Source organism: Anabrus simplex, chromosome 1 (assembly GCF_040414725.1).
Source record: "Anabrus simplex isolate iqAnaSimp1 chromosome 1, ASM4041472v1, whole genome shotgun sequence".
In the NCBI taxonomy this organism is placed as follows: domain Eukaryota; kingdom Metazoa; phylum Arthropoda; class Insecta; order Orthoptera; family Tettigoniidae; genus Anabrus; species Anabrus simplex.
The window spans coordinates 1,271,271,623-1,271,284,747 of NC_090265.1; the positions used below are offsets into that span (position 1 = coordinate 1,271,271,623).

Here is a 13,125-nt window from a genome sequence, read left to right on the forward strand (position 1 = left end):
GTGAAACAATTTGGTTGTCAGTGGTAAAGGCTTTGGGCCATTAAGTGCTCCAAAAACAAAATCTGCCGAAAAGACGCCCTGGTTTGTTTAAACTCTATTATATCGACCACAATATAGTACCTAGATTATGAGTCCATTTAAGGACACAAATTTGTTAGGAGAACTATGTAATTCTTATCATCACCACCGCTATTAAAGTAAACAATTATATGCTATGTTAGTATAAGCCCTGATTATATTTTCTGTGAGGTAAATCTGTGTCAATTAGCTTTTGTCGGTAGATGCAAACAGAATGGGAGTGGGATAAACATTTATAAAATAACGCCGCGCCGTTTGTGTTTGCCCGTTGTGTCCGGTGAATTTGAGGAGACTCCACGCATTTCAGAGTAACATTGCAAAAGATAGGTTATGCCGAAGGTGGCTGTGACATCATCACCAAGTTAAAAGATAAATTAACGGTATTCCAAAAGCGGAATTAGCATTCAAATACAGGGTCAGGCATTCTAATGCCGAAATCCTGCACTTGAGGTAGCAAATATAGTTGTTGAATTATAAAATATTGCGTGTGCGGGTCCTTGGTTCGACAAACGTGTTCGGTCCGTGCAAGGAAGAAACGTGTGAAGGGCGTTTATTTTCTGTATGTCGTTAATTTCAGATAAATTACATAAAATAAACAATCTTAAACATTAACCCAGGATAGGAATCCTGATGAAAGGAAAAGTGTGTTTTGTAAAGCCACTACTGGTGGAGATGGTTGAATAAAAGATTGAGAGAGGCTGGTGAACCTGTAACGATGCAAGGCCACGTACGACTTCCAGGTGTGTAAGCTAACCTTTGTAAAGTGCATTTGTTTATTTCATTATGTCACCATTACATTTGTGTATCTGTGACACACTTTGGTCACACTTCTTAATACGTAGTAATGTCAGAAGTGTGCTACGAAAGGTCATTTTATGTTTCTTGGATAATCGGTAGAGCCGCGAAACTAGCGCGTGAAATGTTGTACAATAGTGGATTTGATGGTAGTAAAACGAATGTAATCTGTAGAGTGGGGTATCATGCCGTACGTTCATTCCAATATTTGTTGTTTGCCCAAGTTCAGATATTAATTTATTACGAAATTTTGTTCAGTGTGAAGTTGGAGTTTACGTACGTGTAATCCGTGGTTTACCATTTAAAGCGATCCTGTAGTAATAATAGAACGCCAATTGTTGCGGTGTGAGCTGTGGAATTTTTCGAGGAATATACGAGGTGAAACTGGAGTGTGATTTGTGGAAGGGAAGTGTTATTCCAAATATCTCAGTACAACTTGAGCAACCGATCAGAGTGGATGTGTGGTAAGGTGAGTGCGGTATAACATGATTGGCATTGAGCAATATCGTGCGGCGATCGGTAGCTGGGGCGTGGAGATGAATCCAGGCCCTGACATGAGCTGGGAGGACTGGGAGAGAATCACGGGGGTGATAGGAGACGCTGTAAAAACATATACTGGAGATGCACTGGTAAAGGAAATGAGAAACGAAGAAGCCAAGGGATTTGAAGATATGAAGGCGTGGTTCAAGGAACAGTGGGGAGTAACGGAAAAAAGAATAAAGGAGGATGAGAGAGCAATGAGAGTGCTAAAAGAACAGGTAAATCTGGAAAAGGAAGTGGCGTCTCTGAAGAATGAGCTCGGTTTCCTCAGCCAAGAAAGGATGAAGAAATGTATATATACCTATGGATTACAGGAAGAGCAGAGTGAAGATAAAGTGAAGCTTATATATAAAGTGGTGGACCTCGTCAATAACAAGCTGAAACTTAACTTCAGTGAAGTGGATATGGACGATGTCGAAAGAGTAGGAAAAGTGAAATGTAGGAGACCAGTGAAAGTGAAGTTGATGTCAACCATAATGGCGGATTTAGTGTTAAAAACGCAAGGAACTTACAAGGTGAAAGGATTTGAATAAACAAAGACTAGGGAAGAGAAGGGATTGAGAATACGAAAATCTTACGAAAACATTTAGGCAGAGCCAGACACCAAGGCCTCAAAGTATATATTAAGGATCAAAGGTTGGTGGTAACAAATGGTATCTGGTGGCGTGTTTGGTCTGTAACAAAACTAAAAATTATGAAGGAAGAGCTGAAACAGGAAGAGAACGATCGAAGCGGCCAAGAGATAGACAGCAGTACGCCCAAGAGGAGGGAGGAAACGTGGTATCGATTTCTGAAGCCCCGAGACAAGGAAACAGTGCAGTGCAAGAATGTGTGAGGTAAATATCAAATGCGCAGGTTCAGGAAGTGTTAACAGATAATGTTCCGAATGTTAAAGAGGATACATTGATTGCCGAGCTAGGGGGACATGAAATAGAGATACCTTATGACCAAGGGGAGAAGCAGGAACCTGAAGGACCTGTGGAGGAAAAAATAAAGGTTCAGAAGATAAAGAGAGGAAGGATGAAAATAAAGCGTCAAAGAATGATGGAAGGGAGGTAGAAGCTGAGAGCGAGAGGGTGATGACAAGTAAGAATGAAGATGGTGTTTGTAAATTAGGGAAAAAAGCTGTGACTAGGCAGGAAGATAGGCTTTGTTAATATTGAAGGTGTATTGAGTAAAATAGGCAATATAAAAGTGAAAAATTTAAAAGAAAGTTTTGGTATTGTAGCGCTTTTGGAAACATGGCTAGAAGTAGGCAGGGAGATAACTTGGGGGATTCACGGTGCGGAACAATTCAAGGAAGAGATTAAGTAAAATCGGCCGCGCACCCGGAGGAATAGCGGTGCTAGTCAAAGAAGATTTGAACGAATGTATAGAGCATATAGAGAGAGACATTGAAGGGGTTATGTGGATAAGATTTAACATGGTGAGGGAGCCAGGGAGAGAGAAACATGCGTGATTGGCTTTTGCCTACTGTCACCCCAAGGAATTTCCATATGCAAATGATAAGTCCTTTGAGGAATTATTATTAGAAACTAGTATCATTAGAGGGAGGTATGAGGAGGACGGAATATTGTTACTTGGAGACTGGAATGCCAGAATAGACGAGCGAAGTCCGAGGTAAAGAAGAAAAGTTGATAGTGGGATCAGGAAGAAGTAGTAATGATAAGGTAATTAATAACTACGGTTGAAAACTTTCAGAATTATGCTAAGTCGGGAATTTCTGCATTCCGAACGGCTATTAGGAGGGGGATAGAGAAGGTAAAAGTACCTATATTACTGAACAAGTGGGGAGCGTTATTGATTTATTAATGAGTTCAGAGGACTTGCTAGATTACATCAAAAGCATAACGGTGGAGGACTGGACCGAATCACACCACGCTCCGATATGGGTTAGTTAGGAAAGGAGAGAGGAAAGCAAAGAGGGAAAGAGATAAAGTACGATAGAGTGGAGTAGTGGTTATTTTAAATATATTTGAACTAGGGAACTGGATGGGCAAGGAGGGACTAGGTGGGCTGTACCGGCGATGGGTAATATGAAGATCCCAGGCCTGATTTTCGCTGATGATATTCTGCTAATGACGCTGACTAGGGGTGGAGTGAAGAAAGTTTGGATTAATTACTGAAAATTAACTATAGGAAATCGGAGGTGATGATCGTAAGTAAGAGAAGGAGGGCAATAAGGGAATGGAGAGTACAGGGGGAAAGAATAGAGGAAGTAGATAGATTAGAATATCCAGGATTGATACTAAATAGAAAAGGAGGATGGGATGACCACATCAAGAGATGCAAACTGAGAGGGGTTGCAGCCCCCGCAGCAATAACATTTCTAGTCGTCAAGTACCCAGGTGTAAGCTAAAAATACTGAGGCTATTACTAAAAACTCTGGTCCTAAGCAGATCTTTATATGGGGTTGAATTGTGGGGATTAGAAAAGGAAAGTGCTAGCCTGAATCAAATAATATGTAAATTCAGTAAGGCTGTTATGAGACTACCGCAATGTACAGCCAATGTGCGGAGAGTTTATCGAATTAGACTGTGTTAAAAGGGTATTAAATTATTGGTCTATATTAAGACGGGGTGGCGGTGGTATTCTGCTGCAGGAAGTATATAGATATGAATTGGAAGGAATGTATGATGAGTGTTGGCTATTAAAACTCAAAAGTTATGTTGAGGATTTGGGTATGGGATATATTTGGCGGGAGGGATGGAAGGGGGATAACAGCAGAATGCAAAGGGCCCTGACAATGAGAATTAAGGATATCCAGATGCAGAATTGTTTGGAAGAATGTAGAGAAAGACCTTCGCTCAGCCTATTCTATAAGGTCTATCAGATCTCTAACTTAAGTATAAGATTCGGAGATGGAAGATTAAATGGTGGGTTAATATGGTGGCTGATGGGGATGCAAAGAAATAAAGGATGGATCAGGAGCAAAGAGAGCTCTCAATGCATACTATGTGAGGCTAAGTATGATGATCTACATTTACTTTGTGATTGTATAGGGACAGAGAAACTAAGGGCAAAATTTCTAAATGTTAAGCAGCAAAAATGCGTAGACAAAAAGATGAGCAAAAAATTACTGTATGGATAGCGAAACAGTGGAAAAGACAGCGTCCTGAATAAGTTCTTATTCGGAGTGGAAAACAATGTCTGAGAGAAGTGCGAGTTAGTATATGATGTAATAACCTGGAATGAAAATAGTGGAGTAGCCAGCATGAATAGGTCAGTAGGAGAATGGCACTTAGCATTTTAAATGTCAGCGTGTAGTACTAATTCCACGAGACATGCTGACAGGGTAGGATGCAGAAGTAGGTTTTACATGGTTGTTCCATCTAGCTCTTTTATTATCTTTCGTTCCAACTTTACTCTAACACTTATACGGATTGTTACGTAGCCTCAGCAGATTACGAGGATTATAACTTTATTATTATTCGTAGTAAGCTAGCAGCATGGTACTCAGTTCTATATATTTGGACATGTGCTGTTTTCTCACTATTTACGCATAGTTGGAGATGGTAAGGAGTGACGAGCAAGGTAGAGCAGGACATACCCATAAGAGGACGGGGTTGGACGGGCCTACCCCAAATATGTAATAAGGGAGACATGAGAGAGGAGGGATTCGAGAGTAGAGCGGCTCCAGCTTCACGTTGCCGGCCGCAATGGAATGGTGAGTTAACCGCACTGTCATCTGGTAAGGTTGCTGGGGTCTTCTTTAGGGCTCCACGGATAGGGCCGGTCGTGTCATCATCGGGAGTTAGGGTTTTTTCTCACCAGGGGTGATGACACGGCCGAACAGTAGCAGTAGATTGTTAACTCATCCTTCTTTGATAGTCATTATGATTTCTTGTTTTTATTTTATTTGCTTTTATTTTTCATTTTATTTTGTTTCTTAATTTTAAGTGGAGACGATCGACGTGGCCTATAGGGACTGAGGATGACTGCTGCGGTGACCCTTCCTTGGGAGTGTCACGTTTCCGGGCTATCGAATGGACCTCATAGCATGCCCAAGGAATCTCGTATTTCTCATCTTTTCTCTTGTTGTTAGTTGTTCATACATGGAAAGGGGCTTTGTGAGCATGTATCGGGGCTAACCACCTGTTATATTCAATAAATAAATACTAATACTAATATTCCAAATATATATTCAAACATGTGTGGAATTGGTGATGAGAAAATAACGGTAAAATTTAGTAAGTCTAGTTGTGAGTTTCGGTTTTGAAATATTTTGTTGTCAGACTCAGATATGCGAGGGGAGATGGTTAGTTTTTTTTAACAGATTGTTTTATGTAACAGCACATTGGATCGCATAAGGAGATATGAAGTATTATTGTTGTGTAGAGAGTTTGATATAGCAAGTGGTTCAAGTCTTGCATAGTTAGGAGGAAATGTGGTTTAGGTTATTTTATATCTTGTAGTGTTGAAGTGATGTTTGTGCCGGGATTTCCATGATAGGGAACCCGAGGATTTATTTGAGTATTTAATGGTATGGAAATAGCGTCATTCCATAGTTAGGATCCCACGTGAAACCGTACGACGTGGTGGCTAGGAACATTTCAAGTGACGTTTTAAATGAAATCTTTTCGCATATTCTGTATTGGTTAAGTAATGTATTTTGTATGCGAGTTGTCAACGAGACGGGATTTCATTTTGATAGAGTTAGAAAAGATAACGTGTTTACTTTCACAGAGATAACGAGAGGGGTCTTCCTTCCAGGTAGAGCGACCACCTGTTCAGCGAGCAGCCAGGTCATTTGTCCGGAAAGAATTGTAACTAAGATTGTTTCATTTATAATAAATGTTTGGAAATAGATTTCGTTACTTAATAAGAGAATCGTTTGGTAGAGAACTTTAGATTCATTATAGGTGCGACGGAAATGATACGATGTTGTTTTATGTTGTAAATAAGCATTTGTAGGGGTCTCAAATTTTGAGAATCTACAGTAATGTTGATTTGTGTTTGTTGAGGATTGTCCAAGGTCTTGAAATTATTTTATCTGAATGTCTCGATGGCTTGTCAATCCGTAGAGTTCGTGATGAATGAGGTGTTGTTGTTACTGGTTTCCAAGGCACAAGTGTAGGTTCGTATGGTATAATATTATGCCTGTGGAGCACATTGTGATGCAGTAGTCCATCCTCCCTACCGTTCGGGTGAGGTGTTTTTCGACGCTCGAGTTTCATTAGTATGGGATCACATCGAAAGGAGGTGCGGAAATTAGTCAAAAGATAAGCGTAGACGTTGTTTTATTTTACGTTTCGTGTAATTTATCTAAATTATAGGATTTAAGGTTAGGATTATCTACGCTAGTGTCTCAATAATAATTAGTGTCACAACGTAAACCTGTTGAGTAACATCATGAAATAAACAAATTGTACCGGTAGTTATGATAATGATTGCGTATCACAGTTGCGAAACAAGAAAGCTGTGAGAATGAAGAGATAAATATTTTCCTTTAAAGTAATGCTTCTGGTAAACATGTACAAGTGATAACGTAAATTAAATTGAGAAATTAGGGAATTTAAAGAAACCACTTCGTCCAGGATAGATAAATTTGTTGTTAATTAGGATTATTGGATTACTTCATTTATTAATAATTTATTAAATTTAGTGAGACCGTATTTTGAGAATTAGCTTAAAACCAAGCGACTAACTTGAAATTGTAGTCTGGAACTTTTAGTGTTATTTGCTGGGGAAGTTCAACAAGTGTTGCGAGCGTTTGCTGTGGTTTTATTTATTATTTTCATTTTTTGAGCACCAGATGTGCTGGGGATTAAATAACGTGGACACCTTGGTCATGAACTGCTTTAAATTAATCGTGTTTAGCCTTCAGCCTAGAAATTTGCATGGTCATGGGGCCATCAACCTCATTGACATAGATTGGGGCTATCTCTCATTATAGCGTCATTCTTCTTGCTGTCATCATCCACAATGGCTTTAACGTAAATCACAGGAGTTAGATGTCGGTCCATGACAGAGTTGCAGGTCACATCGTTTGATTTAAGGGCCTATGCCGTACATCCACTGTTTGACACATACCGATTGGACACCCTTAATTATACCAAGAGTCCAGAGCTCCTGTTAGGGGGGCTGCATTATTACAAATCATTATGGTGGTACATGCAGTCTAACATGAAAGCCGATCTTAGGGATCTCCAGGCTTTCTTTATTTTATTCTTAAATTATGACGGTGGTTTCTAGTAAGGATGCCCTTCAGGCAACTGATTTAAGGTATCAAAAGCCGGCGTCTCTCATCATCGTTTTTACAATTCGTTTGTTTCCAATGGACAGGTATGAGTTCGTTTGTCAGCTGTTGTGAAAAGTCCACTTAACTTTTAAGTTAAACAGTCGTCGAGTTTACTCATTGTAGACATTAGTTTTAAATTACTGAAACCCACCTCTTACAAAAGGAAGTGACGAAGAACACGTAAACGACCCAAGAGAAAGATGTCATGCCGATTGCTGATAGGTAAGGAGGGTAGGTATCCTTCGAAGGAATCAGTTTGCATTCTGGAGGTAGTGGGTTCGAACACCGTTGTCGGTAGGCCTGATGATGGTTTTTCGTGATTTCCCATTTTCACACCAGGCAAGTGCCGAGCATGTAGCTTAAATAATGCCACAGTCGCTTCCTTCCCACTCGTAGGCCTTTCCTATCACATGGTCGCCGTAAGACCTATCTGTGTCGGTGCGGCGTAAAGCTAATTATAATCATGCTTCTTCCTGGCATTTTGTCCTATTTATTCGGGTCGACACTTGGTGTGGATTTTGCGATGATTTACGGCCGGATTCCAATCCCTGACGTCGCCAATCCTATGTGAAGGAATGCATTCACAACTGTGTGTTCCTGCGGTGGTTGTTAGTGTGGTATATTATACGTAGATGAAGTTAATTTCATGAAGACTAACACAAACATCCAGTCCCGAAGTCAGAGGAATTAACCACACTCAGTTATAATCGTCGTCTGGCTGGGAAACGAACCAAGGGCCCTGTGACCGACGGCAAACACGCAGACCATTCTGCGTAGGAGCCGGTATGTTCCTTGTGAAGTGAGCACTACAAAATCTTGATGTGGGCATTGGCTGCCAAAATGAACCATCAGGAATGAAAATGCAAACATTCATACTAATACTAGTACCCTTTTAAAGTAAACCTTGAAATGTCCTCATATTTAAACCTTAACAAGTAGAGGGTAATAACGGAATCCTGTTCGACTCAACATTATAAAGAACACAAACATATATGGAACTGATTTTCTTTTAGACGTAACCATAAGCAAATGAACACAACAAAAATTGTTCTGATGGACTGCATATCCATATGTTGCTAGGAGGCTTGAACTTTCTTAAGGACCATAATGGATAGAAAGAGTATTGTGAGATACGAGGTATTGCTTCTTACGACGAAATATCCTATACATTAACCAATCACTATGAAATTAACTTTTCAGAATTAGTTTAAACATTTTTCTTGTTTTACAGTATATTTTGTCCTCAGGGGACAATCCCCAGTTGAGAAAAGTCGAAATTAATTAAATCCCCTGTCTACTTCTTCGTGGTTATTTGTTGTGGTCAGAACCTTGATCGAGAATTACTCTTTGAATTATGCAAACTGGCTGAATATGTTCACTTACTTCCACGTGGCACATCCGGTACCGCTTGCGTTCACCCAAACAGTAACGACCGCGATGTTGTGGCTTGGGATTGTCGCACTCGCGTTCTTGAACCTCAATTCCTCCTCCACACGTACGAGAGCATTCACCCCAGGATCCCCATGGACTCCACTGGCCATTTATTGCTTCGGGACGCTTTCCAGCATCAACACACTTTGCAGCGAAACACCACTAGAACATTCAATATTAGTAGTCCATTAATAATTATTTGTTACTATAGCTTTTGCTTTATTTGTGACTTAAAAATAGGTAAGAAGATTTAACAGTTCTTGTTGAAAATCGATTTTATATTAATTTATGCAACCTTACAATGACTGGTTATTTACCTGTTCTCTGGTTTTGAGAATCCTGTGAGGATTATCGTAGAAATACTAATTGTAGATGTAAAATAATTAATCTGCTTGAATATGAGTTTAAACTACACTGAAAGATAACTGAATTGCAACTGTCTTCCAAAATAGCTGAAAACCGTCCAACATCAACTGTACGAAGCGGTCGAGTTGATGATCTAGATCAGGGCCGCTCAGGGTGCATGCACCGTGAACGGTGCAAAAGACGACTTCGCTTGGTGACCAGAGTGCAGACCCCCACTCCTCGATTTGGAGCAATAGTGCTGTCTCTCTCTTTCCCCACGCCTGTCTCGCTCACTCCCCCTGTCTCCCTCTTCCTCACTTGCTCCGTAGCGCTCCAAATCTGAGCCGAATTGAGCCAAGTTGAGCCGAGCTTAGCCGAGTAGCCCAGAGATGAAGCGTTGGTCCGAGCCGAGCCGAGCGGGACCGATGCACAGTGCACGGAGCTCTTACGCCTCTATTTGCACGCGTGAGATTTTGGACGTTTGAGAGACCCTGATCTAGATGTTAAAACCCTCTGACTTAACAATGGAAATTTCACATAATAGATAAGGAAACTGAAAGATGAAAGTATTAATATGACTTATAGAAAGCGCTGAAGTATGGTGCTTCAATACCATGCTTGAGATCTTCCACGAGCCAAGATCAGTTCCGAAATGAGTAGATCATCGTCAGAAACGGAACAGAGCAGCGTAAGATCGATGTTATAAAACATCGAACCTGTAGATTAACAAATTGTGTTTAACACTTTTCAGTGATTACACAGTACATTCCGGACCAAGTACCTAGAAACCGAATGACTTCCATTTCCTCCATTTTCTGCTATATAGAAAAGAAGTCTAACTGATGTTAAGAGTACAAAATGTCTTTAATCTCAACATCATCCGCTACAGAAATTACATTTTGTGCTTTGCTCCAGAGGAGCGGCCTCATTATCACCTCACTGGATCACATCCAGAGTTGTAATTCGGGACCTAGTCCCACACAGGTGACACCTTGACAGTCAACCATGGAAGGTCTTTTAAGGAATACTCCACCGGCTGAACCAAGAGTTCAGAGAAGGCAGCATTCGGATACGGTGGGCTGCCACCTGAAAGATACCGTGAAGTCGGAGGCACGGAAATACCCCAGTACTACATACACGAATGAGACAAAATCAAGAATCAAACCAAAGCAGATAACATACTTCTCTACACACAACATAAACTCACTCATGCAAACCGGTAAACTAAAAGTGATCACCGACATAATGGACCAACACAAAATTCTTATCATGGGATTACAGGAAATTAGAAACACTGACCAGGATGCCTTGGAATCTCAAGGGTACAGACTTTATGAAGGTATACCCGGGAAGAGAGTGATGAAGAATGTCCCACAATTTGGAACAGGATTTTTGGTCAGCCTTAAAATAATAAACTCAGTTCAAGAATTCAGATCACAGTCTCCACGACTCTCAACGCTCACCTTAAAGGCATCTAATAAAATCTATACTATAATAAATGCCCATGCTCCCACTAATGATAAAAACAACTCCTCAAAAGACCAGGAGGAAACAGGAGAATTTTGGGACCTATTGGACCAGACCATAGATAACATCCCCAAACACCATATAAAATTATTAATAGGCGACTTCAACGCTCAACTAGGCAGAGAAAGAAAATACCGTGACATCATCGGAAAATGGCCAGCACACAAGAAAACAAATAAAAATGGAGAGAGACTAGTTGACCTGTGTAGAAACCATAATTTAATCTCAAAATCTACATGTTTTAAGAGGAAACCTCAAAAACTCAAAACATGGAAACACCCTGACTACACTAAAGGAGAATGGCAACTGGACCACGTCTGCATGGACAAATACCACCACAAAGAGATCTATAACGTCAAAGTCCTCCGAGGAATAGACACAGGTTCAGATCACTACGTAGTTAAAATTAAAATTAAACTCACTCCCCAGAGGAGACAACAAAAGCAAGCCCTTAAAACTAAAAGAAAAATAGATCCTACCCAGCTAATCAACAACAAAAATTACCAGAAAGCAACTGAAAAAATAAAAATCACAGACAAACTTGAAGACTTAGTACACAACCTTAAACAAATTGCAGAAGACCTAGCTCCAATTAAACCACGTAAAAAACACCAATGGTGGAACAGTGAATGTGATGAAACAGTGGAGAAAAGACATCAGGCATGGCTATTACATCAGTCCCAAAAGACAGAAATATCCTATCAAAAGCTAGTAAAACAGAGAAAAGAAACTACCCAAGTCTTAAGAAGAATAAAAAGACAACATCATAAGGACACCCTGCAGTTAATTGAAGAACAGTTCAGTAAAACTAAATCAAGGGACTACTACAAAACCTTCAGAAAGCAGCTCCAAAAATATGAACCCCCGACCCTACTGATGAAGGATGAAGATGGTAAGCTGGCCCATAACAATAAAGACAATGCAGAAATTTTGGCTAAACATTTCAACAAGCTTTTAAATTGTGAGGAACCTACAGAACTCCTTCATTTGGACACCAACACCCCGATAAAAACATCACCAGAAAACATCAATCCCCCCACAATAAAGGAAGTCTACCAAGCTCTGAATAAATTAAAAAACTACAAAGCGCCAGGAGAAGATCAGACCTTTGCGGAAATCTGGAAATATGCAGGAACCTCAGCAAAAGTTGCCCTCCATCAACAACTTGTCTCTATCTGGATTAAAGAAGAACTACCAGAACACTGGACAACAGCCCTCATTCATCCTCTGCACAAAAAAGGGGACAAAACCGACCCTAATAACTACAGGGGAATCTCTCTCCTAGACATAACATACAAAATATTCTCAATAATCATCCTTAATAGGATAAGTTTACAACTTGAGAAAGAACTAGGAGAATATCAAGGAGGTTTCAGACCCTGGAGGAGCTGTCCTGATCAGATCATGAGTCTTAAGTTGATAATGGACTATAACAGGAGAAGAAACAGAGATATGGTGATAACATTTGTAGATTTCAAGAAAGCTTATGATTGCATCCATAGAGAATCTCTGTTTAAAATTTTAAGGCACCTTGGACTACACCCCAAATTAATAAACATGATAAAATTGACTCTCACCAATACCAAGTCAAAAGTGAAGTTTAGGGGGGAAACATCAGAGACATTTGAAATTAAAACTGGACTACGGCAGGGAGATGGGCTCTCACCACTATTATTTAACTGTGCTCTAGAAATGGTAATGAGGGAATGGTTTAGAAAATGTCCCCCCAAAATAAAGATTGGCCGAAAAATCAAAACAAATTGCCTGAGTTTTGCTGACGATTTAGCATTATTAGCAGTGGACATAAAAGAAGCAAAAACCCAGATATCAGAACTTCAAAACATTGCAAATAAAATTGGCCTCAAAATATCATTTGAAAAAACAGAAATTATGCCCCAAAAACCAACACAGCTAAAAGAAGTCACCATAAATGGCAATAAAATCAAAATAGTAACTCAGTTTAAATATCTTGGAGAAGTAATAACACATAACTTAAATGAAAAAATCTCAATCCAAGTAAGAACAAATAGATTAGCTAAAGCACAAAAATTAACATGGGATATCTACAAAAAGAAATGTCTATCAATAAATACAAAAATAAAACACTACAACACAGTTATAAAACCGGAAGCTACATATGCAGCAGAAACACTCTTTTACCTGAATAA

General features: G+C 39.8%; 1 protein-coding gene across 1 annotated transcript in view; it reads right to left on the bottom strand.

The window, feature by feature from the left end:
* The window catches only part of LOC136858689 (A disintegrin and metalloproteinase with thrombospondin motifs 12), a 477,582-nt gene that overhangs the window by 104,079 nt on the left and 360,378 nt on the right, over positions 1-13,125 (bottom strand). Inside the window, exon 12 of the mRNA XM_068225727.1 lies at positions 9,038-9,247. Within this exon, the coding sequence (XP_068081828.1) occupies positions 9,038-9,247 (210 nt within the window). The remainder of the gene's footprint in view (positions 1-9,037; positions 9,248-13,125) is intronic.